Source organism: Oreochromis aureus, linkage group 22 (assembly GCF_013358895.1).
Source record: "Oreochromis aureus strain Israel breed Guangdong linkage group 22, ZZ_aureus, whole genome shotgun sequence".
Classification (NCBI taxonomy): Eukaryota; Metazoa; Chordata; class Actinopteri; order Cichliformes; family Cichlidae; genus Oreochromis; species Oreochromis aureus.
The window spans coordinates 11766699-11788099 of NC_052962.1; the positions used below are offsets into that span (position 1 = coordinate 11766699).

A 21401-nucleotide genomic window follows, 5' to 3' on the forward strand; every position below is an offset into this window, starting at 1 on the left:
CTTGGCAGTGTTCGCGTAAACCGGCCTAAGTAAGGACCTCGGACTCCCCCTGCCTCCTAATCCTCCTTCCTCCTTCTCCTCGATTCTCCTGCGCCTCGCTGTCGGACGCTTAGCTTTGCAGAGGGCAGTGTTCGCGTAAACCGGCCTCTATGGGGACCTCGGATGCCCCCTGTCTCCTAGTCCTCCTACCTCCTGCTCCTCAGTTCTCCTGCTCCTCGCAGGCGAGGGCTTAGCTGGACGGGCCCAGGTTACACGTAAACCAGCCTAAGTGAGGACCTTGGACTGTCTCTGACTCCCTGTCCTCTTTCCTCCTTCTCCTCTGTTCACCTGCGCCTCGCTGTCAGACGCTTAACTTTTCAGATAGCAGTGTTCACTTAAACCGGCTTCCTTGAGGACCTCGGACTATCTCTGCCTCCTTGTCCTGCTACCTCCTTCTGCTCCGTTCTCCTGCTCCTCGCAGGTGAGCACTTAGGTGGATGGGCCCCAAGTTAGGGACCCCCAAGCGCCGGAGGAAAGAACCCTAAACTTCACATCATTATCATCATCATCATCATCATCTTCTTCTCCTTCTTGGCAGTGTTCGCGTAAACCTGCCAAAGCGAGGACCTCGGACTCTCCCTGCCTCCTAGTCCTCCTTCCTCTTTCTGTTCCATTCTCCTTCTACTCGCAGGAGAGCGCTTAGCCGGATGGGCCCCAGGTTACGCGTAAACCAGCCTAAGTGAGGACCTCGGACTCTCCCTGCCTCAGCATCCTCCTTTCCCCTTCTCCTCGGTTCTCCTGCGCCTCGCTGTCGGACGCTTAGCTTTGCAGAGGGCAGTGTTCGCGTAAACTGCCCTCCATGAGGACCTCGGACTCCCCCTGCATCCTTGTCCTCCTACCTCCTTCTGCTCTGTTCTCCTGCTCCTGCGAGCACTTAGTTGGATGGGCCCCGGGTTACGCGTAAACCGGCCTAAGCGGGGAACTCAAACTCTCCCTGCCTCCTAGTCCTCCTACCTCCTTCTGTTCCGTTCTCCTGCTCCTCGCAGGCAAGCGCTTAGCTGCTGGGCCCCGGGTTACGCGTAAACCGGCCTATGCGAGGACTGGGGGTGCTCTCTACTACGTGGGTACACTGTGACCCCTTAGTAATCGTGATGGGGTATTTCTCAACCCCAATGCATATTCGTGAGTTACGATGGCAAACACTGGGGTATGGAGGGACCCCGAAACGTCGGAGAAAACAACTCTCAACTTCACATCATCATCATCATCATCATCGTCTCCCTCTCGGCAGTGTTCACGTAAACGGGCCTAAGTGAGGACCGGGGGTGCTCTCTACTCCGCGATTACTAAGGGGTCAAAGTGTACCCACGATAGGGTATTTCGCATCCCCAATGCACATTTGTAAGTTACGATGGCAAACACTGGGATCTGGAGGGACCCCGAACCGCTGTAGGAAACAACTCTCAACTTCACATCATCATCATCATCATAATCATCATCATCATCATTGTCTCCTTTTCGGCAGTGTTCGCGTAAATGGGCCTCAGTGAGGACCACAACTCTCCCTGCCTCACCATCCTCCTTCCTCCTTCTGCTCCATTCTCCTGCTCCTCGCAGGTGAGCGCTTAGCCGGATGGGCCCCAGGTTACGCGAAAACAGGCCTCCGTGAGGACCACGGACTCCCCCTGTCTTCTAGTCCTCCTACCTCCTTCTGTTCCTTTCTCCTGCTCCTCGCAGGCTACCGCTTAGCCAGGTGGGCCCCGGGTTACGCGTAAACCGTTCTAAGTGAGGACCTCGGACTCTCTCTGATGCCCTGTCCTCTTTCCTCCTTCTGCTCCGTTCTCTTGCGCCTTGCAGGTGAGCACTTAGCCGGATGGGCCCGAGTTACGCGTAAACCGGCCTTCGCAACCCCAATGCACATTCGTAAGTTACGATGGAAAGCAATGGGGTATTGAGGGACGCCGAACCGCCGGAGGAAACAACTCTCTACTTCACGTCATCATCATCATCATCATCATCGTCTCCTTCTCGGCAGTGTCCGCGTAAACCGGCCTAAGTAAGGACCTCGGACTCTCCCAGTCCTCCTTCCTCCTTCTCCTCCGTTCTCCTGCTCCTCGCAAGTGAGCGCTTAGGCAGATGGGCCCCAGGTTACATGTAAACTGGCCTTCATGAGGACCGGGGGTGCTCTCTGCTCCGTGGGTACACTGTGACCCCTTTGTAATCGCGATGGGGTATTTCGCAACCCCACCGCACATTCGTAAGTTACGATGGCAACCACTGGAGGATCCGCTGGAGGAAACAACTATCAACTTCACATCATCATTATTATCATCATCATCATCAATGTCTCCTTCTCGGCAGTGTTCGCGTAAACCGGCCTCAGTGAGGACTTCGGACTCTCCCTGCCTCCCTGTCCTCCTTCTGCTCTGTTCTCCTGCTCCTCGCAGGTGAGCGCTTAGGCGGATGGGCCGGGGTTACGCGTAAATGGGCCTAAGTGAGGACCTCGGGCTCTCCGTTGCTCCCTGTCTTCCTTGCTCCTTCTCCATCGTTCTCCTGTGCCTCGCTAGTGAAAGAGCAGCTGCTTGGCCTGCCTATTACGCGAATACTGTCCTCCGTCTGGACTTCAGACACTCCTTGCCTCCTCCTCATCCTTTCTCCCTCTACATTGTTCTCATGCTCCTCGGTAGCGTACGCTTAGGTCTGCGGAGGGCGGGTTTCATGAACACCCCCTTCGGTGAGGACCTCGGGTTCTCCATTGCTCCTCGTCATCCTTGCTCCCTCTACATCCTTGTCATGCTCCCTCGCTAGAGCACGCTTAGATTTGCAGAGGGTGGGTTTCATGAAAACCGCCGTTGGTGAGGACATCAAGGTCTCCGTTGCTCCTCGTCCTCCTTGCTCCTTCTCAGTCTTTCTCCTGCGCCTCGCTATTGAAAGAGCAGCTGCTTGGCCTGCCTATTACGCGAACACCGCCCTCCGTTTGGACTTCAGACACTGCTTGCGTCCTCCTCATCCTTGCTCCCTCTACATTGTTCTCAACAGCCTCGCTAGTGAAAGCGCAGCTGTTTGGCCTGCCTGTTACGCAAACACGGCCCTCGGTTTATGTTCCTCGCAAGCCTTATGCTTAGGTCTGCGGAGGGCCGGTTTCGCGAACACCCCCTTCGGTGAGGCCCTCGGGCTCTCCGTTGCTCCTCGTCCTTCTCACTTCCTCTCCTTCGTTCTCATGTGCCTCGCTAGTGAAAGAGCAGCTGTGTGGCCTGCCTATTACGCGAACACCGCACTCCAGTTGGACCTCGGGCTCTACGTGCCTCCTCGTCCTCCTTGCTCCCTCTCTATCATTCCCAAGTGCCTCACTAGTGAAAGAGCAGCCGTTTGGCCTGCCCATTACACGAACACGGCCCTCCGTTTATGCTCCTCACTAGCGTATGCTTAGGTCCGCGGAGGGCGGGTTTCACGAACACCGCCCTCTAGTTGGACCTCGGGCTCTCCGTTGCTCCTCGTCCTTCTCGCTCCCTCTCCTTCGTTCTCATGTGCCTCGCTAGTGAAAGAGCAGCTGCTTGGCCTGCCTATTGTGTGAACACCGCCCTCCAGTTGGACTTCAGACACTCCTTGCCTCCTCCTCATCCTTGCTCCCTCTACATCGTTCTCAAGCGCCTCGCTAGCATACGCTTAGCTCTGTGGAGGGCGGGTTTCGCGAACACAGCCCTCCGTTTGGACCTCGGACCCTCGCTCTCACGGGCCCTGCTGGCGAGCCCTTAGCTTTGGCGTCTGTGAGGAACCCACCCAGTACCCCCCACACACACACACAGGAGGCAGTGAGGAGGAGAAGGAGGTTGTTGCTACGCCTGCGTCGCGAAACTAGGGCTCATTGTGTGTGCGCCCGGAGCAGCTATGGGGAAACACATGGGACAACCAACCAGTTTGGGGCCATGGTTTATTCAACGTGTATTTTCAGTTTGGTTTAACTTGCTAATCTGACATGAAAGACTTTCCTTTAATGTCCCTTAATTTAACCTCTTTTTTCTTTCTCCTTTTCTTAGCTTACTGAAAATGTTGCCGACCAAAGGCCGGATCCAGGGGTGTGTGCTGCTTGTGCTACTCGCTTTATGTGGACAAACTGCTTGCTGTCAACATCGATACAAAAATAACAAAAGAATAGCCTAGTGTAACGTAATGTTTTATTTTTTATTTTTTTCTAGAATGATTCAAATGTTACCATCATTTCCCCAACCCCGCAGGCTCTGTGACCCGTGAAGAACTGAGACTCCTTCTGGTCGGTAAAACAGGATCGGGAAAGAGTGCATCCGGAAACACCATCCTGGGGGATGCGTACGCTTTCAAAGAGGACGTTTCGCCCGAGTCTGTCACCGACAGCTGTCTCAGGCTGCGTTCACACCGAACGCGATAGAGGCGAGCGAAAACGCCCTAAACGCCCCTAATTTGACGCGTGCACATTCGTACCTCAACGCGTGTCCAAGAAAAACCCATCGCGCCTCAAAATTGCATCTTTCCACGCGCGTGGACCGGAAATGTGGGAGGAAGTTGTGCCAGATGTGTTGTGCTGCAGATGTCCTCTGAATAAACACATTATCTTGTTAGCGGAAAGGTATTTGTACATCAGTGGGAAAATAGCGGGACAGTAGGCGGGCTTGCTAGCTTTTGCGCGGCTTTATCGGGTCAGTCTGAAAATTAAAAAGGAGAATGAATGAACTTACCAGGTTGCCCGATCTCCTCACTTCTGTGCCTCCAAGCTCGGTCCTTTTTATTCCTGTCTCGGTAGAAGTAGCAGCTGGCATCATACAGCTCTGGGTGATTAGCCACGGCAGTGATGAGTTTTTCCTCCATACTGAATGAAGAATGAAGGGCTTTGGTTTGATCTGCCCCTGTGACCTGGTTACAGCCACGTCACCGGCCTCCTGATTGGTTGTCGGGGCGCGATTTGACACCGGAGTTCATATTTTCCAACTCCAGCGGTTGGCACGGTACGGGCGTGTGCACAAAATGCAACACACAATCTGACACGCGTGGTTTTCTTCGCGAGTCAAACGCGCCACACTGACGCGCGTTTCACGGGTTTTGGCGTTTTCGCGACGCAAATCTGCTTCCGCATGTTCGCTGGATGCGCAATCGCGTGTCATCGCGCTCTTTCCATTGACTTTATTGATATTTTTATCATGTATTCACAGCCACCGGAGGCGCTGTACAGCACCGAGCGCCTGAAACACGGACAGTTTGTTGATATTGTAATCAAAAATACAGCCCCCCGGGGGGTGGGGGGGGGGGGCGTTTTAAAAACGCACCCCCCTATTGCGCATGTCCCTAAATGATGCTTACGGATAGGTCATCATTTCCCTCTGTGGCTGCCACTCCCATTTCAGGCTCTATGACGTTCGTCCACAGGAGGCGCTGTACAGCACCGAGCGCCTGAAACACGGACAGTTTGTTGATATTTTTTCATGTAAACCTTTTTTTTTTTCATGCAAACCTGTTCTTGACGTATCTACTGAGATTCGTTTGTCTTGAAAGGCTGATTCAACCCCGTTGTTGACTTTTATTTTGCCTTGCAGATTGCCTCAGTTGTATCGTGAGTGTAATTTCAAATAAAATAAAATAAAACTCAGAAGCGTCTGTGTGTTGTATTCTTCTTCTTCTTCTTCTTCTTCTTCTCATTATTATTATTATCATTATTGTGATTATGCTTCATTTTCATGTACTGGGGTATCAATGACCCCCATGCTGCCGCAGCAGCTTCTGTGCGTGGTCCCCAAGTGCTACGTTTTCTTTCCCGATCCCCTGACGAACCCATTAGAATCGCTCTGGGGCACTCTTCGACCCCAAATGATCGTTCTGTTTTTTTTTTACATTTTCATTCACCTGTCTCTACTGAGGGTGGGGTACTCTGGGACCCCCGGGGTCTGGGGCTGCCCTGAAGGGGAGCACAAGGGTTAACAGCGGCCTCCCATGGACGAACATGATAGAGCCTGCCTGAAACTAGGAGAAAAATAGAAACGGGAGTGGCATTCAGGGAGGGAAACGTGGGTGTACGGGGCGCGGGAGCCAACCCTGATGCTCGGCCTGTGAAATGCGACCCAGGGGTACTCTGGGACCCCCAGGGTCCGGAGCTGCCCTGAAGGGGAGCACGAGGGTTAAGCCTCATCAGCTGTTTAGGCTGTCCACCCTAGTCCAGTGCTTAACTCAGGTTTCTGATTGGCTTTTTAGCATCTACCTTGTATTAAACACGAACAAGACCGAGACCATGATCATAGCTCCTCCTGAACTACATTTTAAAATCAGTCAGGTTCTTGCCCCTTTCTGTTCTTCTGCTAAGTCAAATATTCGAAATCTGGGAGTAATATTTGATTCTTCTCTGGGCCTTGACTCACATGTAAAATCTCTGTCTCGTTCCTGTTTCTTTCATTTAAGGAACATTTCTAAACTGCGAAAAATGGTCTTCTTAGCTGAACTGTAAAAAATTGTTCGTGCATTTGTGTCATCGTGTTTAGATTATTGTAATGCCCTGTTTACCAACTTTGACAAATCATCTCTTTCTCGCCTCCAAGCTATTCAAAATGCAGCGGCCAGGTTACTAACGCGTTCTAGCAAGCATGCTCACATTACTCCTATTTTATATTCTTTACATTGGCTCCCAATTGATTTTAGAATTCGTTTTAAAATTCTTGTTTTAGCATACAGAGCACTAAATGGCCAGTCCCCAGATTATTTATCCAAGCTTTTTACAAAATACACTGCTGCTCGTTGTCTCCGCTCACAGACTCAGAGTTTGTTGGGTTTTCCCCGTATACGACTGAAGACGAAAGGGGACATAGCCTTTCAGCCTGTGACACCAAGGCTGTGGAACAGTCTACCACCACAACTATGTTTGGTTGACTCTGTGGAATCCTTTTAAAAGCAGTTAAAAACTTTTCTGTTTAAACAAGCCTTCTGATGATCAACGCTTTTTAAATTTTAAATTTTATTTACATTTAACCTTTTATATTGTGTATATTGTCTATTTTGTTACTTAACTTTCTGTTTATTTTAATGTTTGTGTACAGCGCTCTGTGACTGCCTGTCTGTGAAAAGCGCTTAATAAATAAACATTACTTACTTACTTACTTATAATTGAGAAGACTGTCAAAACATACTCTACTCTGCATACTCAGCATGCTCTAACTTATGTCTATGACCCAAAGACATGAATGTTAGTGATTGGTGATTCAAACTTTGCTATAGGTGTGAATGTGAATGCTTTCAGATTCCCTGTAAGTTGTAAACACACGTGCAGGAAGTAGGAAGCTGGAAATTTACAGAAACAATGACTGTCATAAAAAAAAGTAATCATTTACAACAGCAGCCATGGTATAAAAGGAACTATTCAGCACAGTTAAAAAATAAACCATTCACAAAAGGACCCAGAGTATAGAAGGCATGTTCCTGCACTGTTGCACAAAGAGTCCTGACACTGTATCAAAGGTAAGATATGATTTTCATTGTGAAGCAAAATGTATTGCATGTGCAGAAACTCTTCCAGTTTTTACCTGTATTGTGGTGCGGAAGACTGAGGAAAGTGACATCAGATATATTTGTATCACCAATACCAATATACAATTTGAATTGTTATGTTTGTATGTCTTTGTATTAGATGCTGCTGGTGCTTCTGCTGGTGATGCTGACATCGTGCACTGCCATTCGTCAAAGTACTTTTTATTTTTTTATTTATCTTAATTATTAAGTATTTAACATATGCAACCAAAATTAATAACAATAAAAGTGTATTAGACTTTAGAGTGTGTAGCCTACTGTGCTGATAAATACTAACATTAGAGGTATGTTACTGTTTACCGTTTTAGATATATACCAGCTCCTTCATCCTTATTCAAAAGAAAAGCAGGAATAGATGTCACAGTCCTGGGTCGGTGACCCGGTGTTTCAGTTTTTTGTATTTCACCGTGGTGGCTTATGACTTCTAGTTTTGTATTTCTAGCACTCAAGTTCTTCTCTGTTTTGTAAATTCTGGTTCTTAGGTTTTGTTTGTGTCCTCGTGTTCAGTGTAGGTTTAGCTCAGTGTCAAGTCTGTGCCTGTCGTGTGCTTCCTGTTTTACTTTGAAGGTCCTATCTCATGTCAGTGTTTCTAGTTTCGCTTCCCTTGGTCTCATCAGGTTTGATTGCTCCCAGCTGTGCTCTCCTCCTGTGTCTCATTCCCTCGTTTTCCCTCAGTGCATTTAAGCACTGTGTTTCTCTCTGTCAGTGTTGTGTCCTCTGCATTAGTTGTGTGTTCCTCACTTGTCATGTTTTGTCAGGTTATGTCATGCCACGTCATAAACTCCCAGTTTAGATCATCCTTCCTAGTTTGAGTTTTGGTTTTATTTCTAGTGCTCAAGTATTGTGTTTCTAAGTTCCTTTTCTGCCAGTGAATAAAAACTGCCACCTTTAGGTTTAATACTCTGTCTCAGTCCTGTGTTTGGGTCCAACCACTGCCTGCCACACAGCTTACAATGACAAGAGACAGAATATGTTTAAACACCACACCATACGTTCACTTGTCACTTGGCTAAACCAATTTTCCTTCCTTTCAAATTATATACCTATTATTGTAATTGTTTTTTTAATACATTTGATACATAGTGTTAGAGGCAGGGATTAGTTCCAAATATATCAGAAATAATCAAAGACTGGCAAATATCAATATGCAGTGATCTGAGTTTCCAGCTAGAATGTTTCAGGGCACACAGATATGGGCAGGTATTAAGGAGGGAAAAGTCGAGCTTTGAAAGGTTGCATTTAACATTTTCACTACCAATGAAATTTGTATACATTCAATTTGAATGCACATTGGTAATGATAAAATATTGCATAAATGATAAATCATATTGCATAAATCATTGCATTACAGCTGCTAATTCATCTCTCGGCCATTTCGCAGGAACAGAATTCCTATAGTTAATGTTTAACGTGAATGTGAAGTGTTGTTCTATTGTGAAGCATTAGCTACACTAGTGCTGTTGCTCTATGGAGGGCAAACTTTGCCATAAAAACAGCTTCAACAAAAATCATTATTCTGTTTTGATTTTAGGTTTTCGCTAATATTTTTTATTAATTCATTTTTATTATAGTATGCTGCTTATTACTTCCTTTTCTATTTGCATTATTCATATGTTTCTCTATTTTTTTTTTTTTTTATTTTTTTTTTTAAAGATTTGTCAAATAAAATATTCACCTTCCCACAAGAAACCAACACAGCTCATGTGAGGGTGACTACATCAAGACAAGATCTGAGAGCTGTAACCATGTGTTTCAGGTATTTTTGATTAAACAAACTGAATTAAATAAAGAAATATGAAACTACCGCATATCAGACTATTAAATCATTTTTTCACTGCTTTTAGGTCCTTTACTGACCTCAATAGAGACTATTCCTTGTTCTCTCTGGCTACACCCTCTGCTATCAATAACTTCCTGATATTCAAGAAAGCTGCAAATGGCTTATTTGAACTGTGGGCCAGGAACAAAGCGAATAAAGTTGAAGGGATTGCCTACAAGTTGAACACATGGCATTCTATTTGTTCTACGTGGGACGCTACCTCTGGACTCATGCAGCTGTGGGTCGATGGAGTCCCCTCAAGTAGAAAATTTACCAGCTCTGGATCCAACATCAATGGACCCATTATCATTGTCTTAGGACAGGTACCTTTACAAAGCACCACACATAGCAAACTGTTACTTTATCTTCAAACAAACAGACACTGACAAATATAATACAAATTCAAAATTTGATCCATTTGTTCATGTTCATGGACATGTGGTTCATTGCGGCATAAGAGCGTTTATATTTGGAGTATGTTTTATGGGCTACATGTTTTCAAGAGTTCCAAGACCAGATGTTTTACCTGTAATCTGGAAGTGCTGAAACAAGTGTTTGATGTATTTTACACTAAACATTTTTTTCACATTTTCCCAGTGACCAAATTTAAATATTTTTTACAGTAGCCCATTTGCCATGATCCTAGAGACTCCAGACATTTCTGTACTACACTGTCTCCAATATATGTATAATATACTCTGGGGCTAGAAGAAATTATACATTTGAATACTAAAACACATAAATGAAATACTCAAAGTTTATTAGATCATGCAATTTAAAGATGTGTCAGTGATATCACCAAACTGTTTTTAGCCAGTGATTACAGAGCTTGACTGGTGTCTAACTGTAGATGATTTTGCTTGAGACCATACAGTTAGACATATCAAAAATATGAAAATATAACAGAATAGCTGTGCTGCCAAAGTGACACGTATTGTATTCTAAGTGCGTTATGAGTGATTTGTACTTTGACTTGTGCAACCAACTCACACCTCTAGATATTAACTGAATGATCCTTTATCAAATTGGAAGCACTGTTAGTTCCTTGAATCCAGATGAGTAGATATTGTTTTATGACTACTTGACAAAAAGCATAGAAACAATTTAATGAACTGCACTGTTGGCCAAACATATGTTCACAAATTCATTGATTGCATTTTGTGACTATTTCATTAGAATGAATTGAGCATACATTCTACCAGCACATTTGACACTTTCTGATGTGCCATTTCACAATGAATATCAGACTGATTAAAAATCTGTGAATTGTTTGCATGAATGTCTTGTGAAAGATCATCGCTAGTGATCCACCAGAGGAAATTCTGAGAGATCTAAAACATCTAAAAATCACAGAGGTGCCCAAGAAGATGATCTAGAATAAACTGTTCTGTGCTAAACTGCCTAAGCTAAATATCTATGGTAACCTATGCTGGCAAAAATTTTAGTGTTACCAAAAGTCCGAGTAAAGATTCAAAAAGTTTCCAAATGCCCCGTAGAGTCTGTTCAATTTCTTAAATATTTATTGTGTATATCGGGGGGGGGGGGGGAAGGAACAATACATCTTCTAATTAAACTCTTTGCCATTTCTCAGGAACAGGATACCTATGGTGGGGGATTCGACATCAAGCAGTCCTTTGTTGGCATGATGTCCGATGTCCACATGTGGGACTACCCCCTTTCCCCCTGTGAGATCCAGAACTACTCGAATAATCGGAGCTTCATGCCAGGCAATGTGCTGAACTGGAATGCGTTTGAGTTTCAGATTGTTGGAAGAGTGCTGATAGAAAACAAACAAGAGTTGTGTCAATAGGCAAGAATTCTGAATTCTTATAAGATTTTAAAAATCAATATCTGAAGTTGGATTTTATGTTAAAGACAAAGGTTTAAATTTTAATTTTCTGAAAAAGTACAAAAACTGTCTGTACTGTCTGTGTTGCAATGTAAATGTGTATATATCTAAAATCAGGTCTGTTTTTTTTTTTTTTTTTTTTTTTTTTTTTTTTTTTTTTTTTTTTTTTTTAAGAATTTTTACTTTTCTACACTTTGTTTTTTTTCTGTTTGTCTGATAATTTTTTGGCGTAACTCTACTGTTTCTTTGATCTTTTTGTTGTATTGTTAGTGTTGCATTATTGATGTAAAATTTTACAGCATATTTTTAAAAATGCTCAGTGTTGAAATACTTTGGACAAATATATTATCTTTTTATACATATAACAAATTGTGTTACTGTTTTCCATTTCAATTATCTCTGTTGGGTTTTTTTTACTACTTGTGTACTGGAAGCATGATCAAAGCAAGAAGTCTTGCTTTTTATAATAATATTTAAATTCTATTCAATATGCATTAATTTCATATGTATGTCTTTTGTAATAGTATGATAATTCAACACTTTTACTGGACAATCACAAAACAAGCAGGAGAACTGGGTGGTGTTATAAACACCATATTAGTGGACCGTGGCCGGAGGTCTCATTGTTGAAGAGCCAGTGAATGCAATGAAAAATGAACCATTTATACCAGCAGCCACAGTATAAAAAGCACCACCCTGCACTGCTGTGTATAAGCTGCTGACACTGCATTCAAAAAAAGATTTTAAATGAACTGCAAATTAAATTAAATGCATGCACAAAACCCTTCAACTTTTTACTTGTATCATACTGTGAAAGGATGAGAAGATTAAGTCCAAACTTGCCGGAGATAATCTAACAATACCAAACATCATGCAGTGAGCTCAGTGGAAATTATAATAAAAATTAAATAAAAATAATATTAAAATTATAATAATTAAAAAGTAATTCATTACACTACTCATTATTTTCACATTACTTTGTAAAATGACCTGAAATTAATTGTCATGCAATTACCAGTTAACAATATAAATCTTAGCCTACTGTTTAGCCTACAATACACCAACACAAATCCCTGAGGACACACATTAATCTTTGTTCTTTGTTTTAGTTTTTACATGCGAACACAAAATAAAAGCAATCACCAAGGTGATATTACTGTAGAAACATGTAAAGCTAGAAGTGAAAGCTAAAATGCTGCAAATCATTCTGCCTTTACTGCTTGTTGAAGTTTAGGGTCTGGTTACTGGGCTGAGGTCATAATGTAATATAAATTTATATATCTACAATAGGGAAATAAAAACTCAGGTCTGTCTCATTTTTAAGAACTTTGAAAAGAAAAAACTTTGATTTTCTAAGATGTTTGTTTTTATGTTTGCCTGAAAACACCCACAAACACAATAGTGCACCCAGGAAATGGGCTGAAATCAATAATAGAAGAATAATTCAATCCAAGTTGGTGCAAAGGGATTGTAAATTGTGTGTGCAGGTAATATTGTTAGATGCTAGATAATGCGATCTCAGTGGCTAAATGTTGAGCTTTGGGCAAAAAAGGTGCTGCATGTATTGTCGTGTAACACCAGACTCCTCTCTCTCTCTCATCTTCTCTGCACTCAATCATTTGATTAATTTTGAACTTCGTGCCTATGAGGTTCTCCTTATGTTTTACAGAAAGAAATAGCTAAAAACTTCCTGCCTTTTCAGTGCGTGGTGAGCTACTGTGATCCAGTTCACAAAGACATGAGGTCTCATGCCACAATTCAGGTTGCCTGCGCTAAATTTCCTCTCACACACTTAAGAACATCATTACGGTAAAGCAATATGTTGGCAGTTGGGCATATACATATTGTATAACCCTGTGAATGTTACAGAAAATAACAGGAATCCTGCTCACCTGATGTTGCCTTTGGGCTCTTCCACAGAAGACTGTTATTTGCCCTCTGGCCCACACATGGTGACCAAGCTCTCGACATCAGTGATGATCCTTAACATGATGCTGAAATTGCAAAGGTGTTTGTGAAACTAGTCATAAGAAAAAAAGAAAAAGTTTTCAGGGATCTAAATAAAGCAGGTGTGGTGGTAGTGTTGCAGAGGTCCACAGAGAGATTACCTTGAAGCGGAACTCAGCCAAATTTAAAAAAGGTATTGTGCATTTTATGGATTGAATTACAAACTTTTTTGATCAATTTGCATGCATATTTTATGTGCATTTGCATTAAAATAAATAAATTAAAATAAAATAAATTAAAAAAAAAAAAAAATTATATATAGCCTATGTGTGTGTGTGTGTGTGTGTGTGTGTGTGTATATATATATATATATATATATATATATATATATATATATATATATATATATATATATATATATATATATATATATATATATATATATATATAAATATATATATATAAATATATATATATAAATATATATATATATATATAAATAAATTTGATTTACAACTAAAATTTTACACTTAACACAACCAGGGAAAAATCACTGAGTGAGAAACTTGCACCCTTAATTCACTGCTTATTTCGTGTTGTTATTCTTTTCAGCTGCAACCTCAGAGGTGTTTAAGTGGTATCTTTGAGCAAATAAGTAATAAATATAAAAACAAACTTCAAACATATGCTTAGTCTCTGTTCAAACTTGATATAAGGTCAGCAAGTGCAAATGGGTGTTCTATTTTAAGATCATATATTAATGCTTATAAAACAATAGAATTTCCTCCTGGCAATAGAGGAAAGAGAAATCAAATAATAAAGTTGCATCTAAGAATCTATATTTATTGCCGACACTGATCAGGGAAACACAAAGACACTACTGAAACACTTTAGATCAGGGGTCTCGAGCTCCAGGCCTCGAGGGCCGGTGTCCTGCAGATTTTAGATGTGTCTTTGATCCAACACAGCTAATTTAAATGGTTAAATTACCTCCTCAACATGTCTTGAAGTTCTCCAGAGGCCTGGTAATGAACTAATCATTTTTCCAGGTGTGTTGACCCAGGGTGAGATCTAAAACCTGCAGGACACCGGCCCTCGAGGCCTGGAGTTCGAGACCCCTGCTTTAGATCCTCGCACTATCATCGCTATGAGGTCTGAGGGATAATGCAGGAATTGTGGCACTGTTTCCAAAGAACTGATTGGTCAGATGGTGATTTCATCCCTCACTTGCTCAGCATAAGCAAACCCTTATGTTTTTAGAAATGGCAACATTTTTATACCGCAGACTCATTATTTTGTCTTACCTTTAGTTATCACTATTCTAATCATTTGATTTTATCATTACGTCCTGGTTACGTTACAGTAAACTATCCTCACTTTTTTACTCAGTTTAATAGTGACTGTATTCAGCTCTGTGTCAAGGACATTGCTGTTTTTAAAAACCCTGATGTAGCCATGTGCATGTGTGCTTGTGGTCTTCATTTCAGTAGTAGTAGTTTTAACTGACAGTCCTTTTTTCACCCTGGAAACATCCCACATGCAAGACGAACCAGTCATGCAAACAGATTTATTTTACATGGCACAAAAAAGTTTGTAGGATTTTTGTCATTCCCCAGTTTTACTTAAAAATGTTTCCTAGACATAAATGTAATTTACCAGACTTCTGCACGCACAGAGGGAAAATAAAACTATTGTGTGGACTGAAATCATGATTCCCTTATATGAAGGAACATTACCATCAAGATAATAGGTATAATTAATATTTTGTTCACCGTTTCATCAGCCTCATGGCTTGTGGTTTTACTGACAGGCTGTTACATTTTATGTTTTTCATTGCCAAATTTCTGCACAGCAGCTCAGTGGTTACAAGGTAAAGTCTGACACTCTGACAGTTGCCTAAGGCTCTTTATGCAGGTCACTGCTTAGTGTTGTCCTCTGCTGCACCATACAAATGCTGTTTTATAACAAACTTCTCAGAGAATAACTTGCATCTTGTGCCATTTCCTCTTTATGTCTGTTATGCCACACTATATTGTTGACAGTTGTTTATTCACATTGTTTCATATGAAGTTGAGAAGCAGGTTCACACTTGAAACACTCTTCCCATCATAGGCATGTAAATGCTGGCATATATGTTCGTTCTTGCTCTTCCCTTCCTCATTCTTTATTTGTGATTCTCTCTCACAGATGCCAGGCCTCACTGAGCCCTACTTCAAAATGCAGCCTTTGGCGTAGCTAGTTATTATTATTTATCTATTATTTTCATTATGCTAGTGTGGTTCTTGTTGATGAAATACCAGACCTCCTACTGCTACCTCTGTAGTATTAGTCTTCTTTTACTTTGTGATAATATTTGTGAGAATGAAACATTCCCTCTTGTGTTGAGTAACTGATAAGAAAACCAGTTTTGCATTTAAATCTTGTTGATAACAAATGTTTTACAAATACAGAGTCGATTCCCAGAACCGTCACAGAAAAGTCATTTTCTTCTGTTTTTGTATGTTTGTCTTTCTCTTTGTCTTTCAGCAAGATAAGATTGGGAAAAAATGCTTAGCTAAATTTCCTGAAACTTGATGGAGGTAGAGCATGAGCAATAGATGAAGCCATTAAAATTTGATGCAGACTCCAATTGCTTTAGAAAAATATGCAACTTTTTTTTATGAAGTTATAAATTATGAAAGAGTAGTACTGTAGTAGTTTGATATATTGCATATTCTAAACAATAGCAATGTCTTGGGCACAGATATATACAAAGATGCTTCGATGTATGAATACCTGAGGACCAGTTACATCTATTGTTCTGCACTTTCTTGTTAAGAAGTGTAACAAAGAATAATAGTACTCATTTCCTTTCAGTATTAACACAACATTAAAATAGTACAGCATTTAATATTCATGATTAGATCTAAAGTCAGCTTCAAACCTGAGCGTAAAAACTGTTAAAATGTTCAAACTGATTCAAAAGTTTTGCTCTATTTCTCGCCTGCCAACTACATCTCATCCTGTCTGGAGGTGAAACTTGGGGAGTCTTTCCCTGCTGAGTTCAGTGTGCTCTGCCTAGTCGTTTCAGTCTGATCCCTCTCCAGGGTTCATCCCTCCTGTTCATGATTCTGTTCTCCATGACAGATACATCACAGATATCCTCTGAAGACATGGTGTAATATTTGGATGTGACAGTACAAATAGGCCCTTGATGTTGTGCTTAGACAAGCCATTTCAGCTAATCAAGAGCAATGACTTTATCAGACAACTGGCAGCTGCTTATCACAAGTAATCAACCTTTATTTAACTTAAGTCTGACGGTAAGTCACAGTAAAGGAAAAAGAAAGAAATCAGGAAATACTGTCTCGCATATCAAAATGCAAACCCTTACAAAAAAGGACACTCACAAAAGAGCTTCTAACTCTCATCAGTGCTAGTTAAATAAACAAATTCTGGACTTCTGACTAACGAAAAGATCAGATAACTGCAGTATGAAGACTATCTGAAAGACCAGAGGACTGAAGCACGATCCTAAACTTTGGTTGCATTTGTTGAAAAGGTGGCATTAAATTAAAGTACCATATTATGATGGCGGGGTGTGGTCTGTGAATCAGCTGCAGGAGCGGTGCAGTGGGTTCAGGAGTAATGCCAGGGGAGGCTGGCCGGCGCAGCTGGTGATAGTTATCTAATCATGCCTCCCCTATTTCTTCTCTATCTCTTCCATCTCTAATATATTGCATCCTTTAGCAGATTGAGGCATCTAACACCACTGACAGTTACATGTAGCTTTCCCAGTTTCTTGGTTTGCACATGAATTTTAAAAAGAAACACTTTGTAAGCTCCTGTAGTCTGTTTTATTTTGACGTCTCATATGACTAGGACTTCAGCCAAATTACCTTTTAGTGGGTCTGCTTGTAGTCCTTAATGCCTCAAATTAATGATGCAAGGATGTGTTTATCTTTTTTAAATTGCGTATACGCTGATTTATTTCCTTGTTTCATTATTATGAGTTTTATCACCCACATTATTGAATTTTTATCATTTGAATTTTTATTTTAACTTTCTCTCACACTGTCCATCCATCCATTCTCTTCTTATCCTCATCAGGGTCGCCAGGAGGGGCTGGAGCCAATCCCAGCTACCACTGGGTGAGAGGCAGGGCACACCCTGGACAGATCGCCAGTCTGTTGCAGGGCTAACACAGAGAAACAGACAACCATTTACACCTTTGGGCAATTTCGAATTACCGATCAACCTAATCCCTCTCATCCACTCTCAGCAACTCCATTAAAACATATTCTAAAATAAGAAGACAATATTTTTAACACCAGCACAATCCTGACCTTTAAAGTTCATTCTTCTTAAAATGGTCACATTTACAGTAAACTGGTGAAATACCTGTTGCACACTGTTATTTAGCAGGACGTGGTGTAATCATGAATGCTCCAACTGAATTGCACATTGATTCCAGCTAGAATGGGGAAGCTGTGAAGGCATGAACTCAAAATTACAGTTCATTGTTGATTTTGACAAAGGCTTTTTGTCTAATGGAAAAGAGCCAGAGAGTTAAGGTGGCTGTACTTTCTTTTCCTTCTGAATTGTATACCTATATTGTATCACCCCAGTGCAAATAACAGTATTGATAGCTACATCCAGCAGGTTGATTAGGTTCATTGCTTTTTTGGGTTACATATGAAATATGAAAATAAAATTGTTTCATTGTAAAGAAGTACTATGTAGCACAGCCAAACACCTTTTTAGTAGCTTTCTCCATTCCCTAGCTTGATGAAGGATGGTTAGGTGGTTTGCACCTTTTGTTACAAAGACATCAGCAGATGCTACAACTGAGGAATTTTACAGTATTTTGAAAAATATTGGTTCAAATTATTCATGTTTTAAAACACTTGGTGGAAGACGTCTTTAATAATTAGGCTATTTAATAACATGGTTGACTTTTTAAAAGACCCACCCAGAATGAGTATGGAGGAAATAAGGAGAGCGACTACTACTAAAGCTACTCAGAAAAGAAAGCTTGTCTCAGAGAGTTCAGGCTGTGTTTAAGAATAAAGGTGGTCATATTAAGTGTGGTTTGGTATGACTATCTTGTTGTGCAAACTGTGTTTTTGCCCTCGCATGTTTCAGTAAATCGCTGGACTTTTTTTCCTAGCAAAAAATAAAAGGGGGGGAACAAGACTTTTGCACATTGCTGTACATCATTTAATCTTGTATTAAATAATAGTTAAATGTATATTTCTATACTAAATGGCTAATGAGGCCAGTAGTAATAGTTTTCCAGTGTTGAAGCGCACAGTAACAAGAATGAGGAAGCAGCAAAGGTATAAAACACACAATTCCAGTTTGTTCTCATCACATCGTCTTGACACAGACTTAAAGGTAAGACATGAATAAGGATTAAGGTGACCGCACTCCTTCTATTTTCCACTGCCTATTATATGAGGTCAGGAAAAGCTGTGCGGCAGCACCGAATTCATTGAACTGAATTGTCTGGTTTATTTGACTTTTTATCAGATGGCACTTCTGATTCTCCTGGTAATGCTGACAGCATGTGCTGCAATGCCTCAAGGTAATACATATGTATTCTTATTTATAAGAGAAAATCAAAAGGGCGTTTTTACGTTGATGTTATATGAGTCTTAAAAATACTTTTATCAAGGATGTCTTATACCTTCATGTATAAAAAAGGTGAATAGAATATTTAAAGTGTTATTAACCATCTTCAGTCAGGTTCATCCAACTTTTTGTTTCTCTGTAATCAGTTATGTAATGGCTAAACTGTGCACAGTGTTGAGATGTACAGTATGGCATCAGATTTGGATTTTTTCTTTTTTTAGTCATGACTTGATCTGTCCAACACGCCTTTTTTGTAGATCTCTCTGGCAAAATGTTCATCTTTCCACAAGAAACTGACACAGCTAATGTGAGACTGAGTACATCCATGCAGAGCTTCACAGCTGTGACAGCCTGTTTCAGGTAGTTTTGAAACGATAACTGCTTAATGGAACCAACGATTGATATGATTACAAAAGCAACATGTCCTGTATGATCATTTTATCTTACCATTGTTCCTGCAGGTCCATTACAGACCTCAGCAGGAACCACAACCTTTTCTCTCTCTCCACACCCTCTTTCCACAATGGCTTCCTGGTATTCAAGGAAGCAGGAAATAATGTGATTGACATCTATGTCAGAAACAACAGAGTAACATTTACAGGCCAGGATTACATGCTGAATACGTGGCAGTCTATTTGCACCACTTGGGATTCCGAATCTGAACTGGTGCAGCTGTGGCTTAACGGAAAGCCCTCAATAAAGAAATTCATTGGTGGATCGGTCATCACTGATCCAATTGTTATCGTAGGACAGGTAAATTTATACTTTCTGGGTATTCTGGAGAATTTATTTATGTATTAATATAATTCTGTGAGTACTCATCCCAACTCTCTGCAATTTATACAGGAGCAGGATTCCCATGGCGGGGGATTTGACATCAATCATGTCTGATGTCCACATGTGGAACTACGTCCTTTCCCCTTGTGAGATCCAGCGTTTCGTAGAAGATCTGAACTTCACTCCTGGGAATATGATAAACTGGAGGGCGCTGGAGTTCGAGGCCACAGGCAGAGTGCTGGTAGAAAATAAGATCACTTGTGAATAAAGTTACACTATAAATAAATAAAGTCATTAAGAAGAAGCTTGAAAATATCTGCAGCTGGTCTTTGGTTAGGGTAATGTCTTTAATCAGTTTCATTTTCATGAAAAAATCAATCTTATGCTTAATCAGAATAATCAATTAAAAAAAAACATGTTAATTAATTTCTTTGTGTGTGTATTATGGTTTGGGGTTTCTCTTTAACACCAGCTCCTGTCATCAATAATCTAAATAGTTTCCTCAGTATAAATACTCTTCCCTGTGTTTTCTGCCAGATTGTCTTGGTGCAGCGAAGCATTACGATATGTGATCATGTGTCATTTTATTTCTCTAATCTTCTTCTTCATAGTTCATTAAAAACAATCATTTTGAACTGCAGTCTTGTGTCCAGTGTCCTTTATGACTATACTGACAAACCATTATACCTCTCACTGGATCAGGCAGCCATCCCATCCTGTCTAAAATCAGCCACAATCATCCCAGTGCCGAAGAAGTCTCCCATCTCCAGCCTGAATGATTACCGCCCTGTGGCCCTCACACCGGTAATCATGAAATGCTTTGAGAGACTAGTCCTTCAGCACATCAAGGATTACCTCCCCCCAGAATTCGACCCCCACCAGTTTGCATACCGTGCAAACACATACACAGAAGACGCCATCGCCACAGCCCTCCACGCTGTGCTGAGTCATCTAGAGCAGCGGCAGAGCTACGTCCGAATGCTCTTCGTGGACTACAGCTCAGCCTTTAATACAATCATCCCGGACATCCTCATCACCAAACTGATCACTCTTGGCCTCCCTCCTCTCACATGTGCCTGGATAAAGGACTTTCTCACAAACCGGCCCCAGACTGTAAGACTCGGCCCTCATCTCTCCTCCACTCGCACACTGAGCACCGGCTCCCCACAGGGGTGTGTGCTGAGCCCCCTCCTGTATTCTCTCTACACCCACGACTGCAGTTCGACCCACAACAACACTCTCATCATCAAGTTTGCTGATGACACCACGGTAGTCGGACTCATCTCGAAGGGAGACGAAGCAGAGTACAGAGAGGAAGTCCTGAAGCTGGCAGCCTGGTGTTCAGAAAACAACCTGGCACTGAACACTAAGAAAACCAAAGAGCTCATTGTTGACTTCAGGAGACACAGCACCGACTTGGTCCCCCTCTACATCAACGAGGAGTGTGTGGAGAGGGTCCACACCTTCCGGTTCCTTGGTGTCCTCATCTCTGCTGACATCTCCTGGACAGAAAACATCTCAGCGGTCGTCAAGAAGGCCCAACAGTGGCTGCACTTCCTGAGAGTCCTCAGGAAGTACAAGCTGAACTCCAACCTGCTGCTCACCTTCTACCGCTCGTCCATTGAGAGCCTGCTAACCTACTGCATCACGGTATGGTACGGCAGCTGCACCAAGGCAGATAGAGTGAGGCTCCAGAGTGTGGTCAAGACAGCACAAAAGATCATCGGCTGCCCTCTCCCCTCCCTGATGGACATTTATTCCTCCCGCTGACTCAGCAGAGCAGCAAACATTATCAAGGACAGCTCCCACCCTGGCTTCAACATGTTCAGCCTGCTTCCCTCAGGGAAGCGCTACAGGTGCATCAGCACAAAAACCCAC

The 21401-nt window shown here is 42.0% G+C and overlaps 2 protein-coding genes across 2 annotated transcripts; both read left to right on the forward strand.

Annotated features, from left to right (window-relative positions):
* The first annotated feature begins 7349 nt into the window (after positions 1-7349).
* On the forward strand, positions 7350-11296 carry LOC116331380 (C-reactive protein-like). The gene is made up of 5 exons (XM_031754047.2): positions 7350-7449; positions 7619-7673; positions 9172-9274; positions 9363-9660; positions 10929-11296. The coding sequence occupies exons 1-5, from the start codon at positions 7405-7407 to the stop codon at positions 11145-11147; spliced, it is 720 nt and encodes a 239-aa protein (XP_031609907.2). The 5' UTR covers positions 7350-7404; the 3' UTR covers positions 11148-11296.
* Positions 11297-16785: 5489 nt separating this feature from the next.
* Positions 16786-20105, forward strand: LOC116313240 (serum amyloid P-component-like). The gene is given in 7 exon segments (XM_039606084.1): positions 16786-16789; positions 17223-17263; positions 18645-18699; positions 19004-19106; positions 19208-19499; positions 19593-19624; positions 19626-20105. Coding segments are annotated over 5 exon segments (648 nt in total). The 5' UTR covers positions 16786-16789; positions 17223-17263; the 3' UTR covers positions 19792-20105.
* Positions 20106-21401: the final 1296 nt, after the last annotated feature.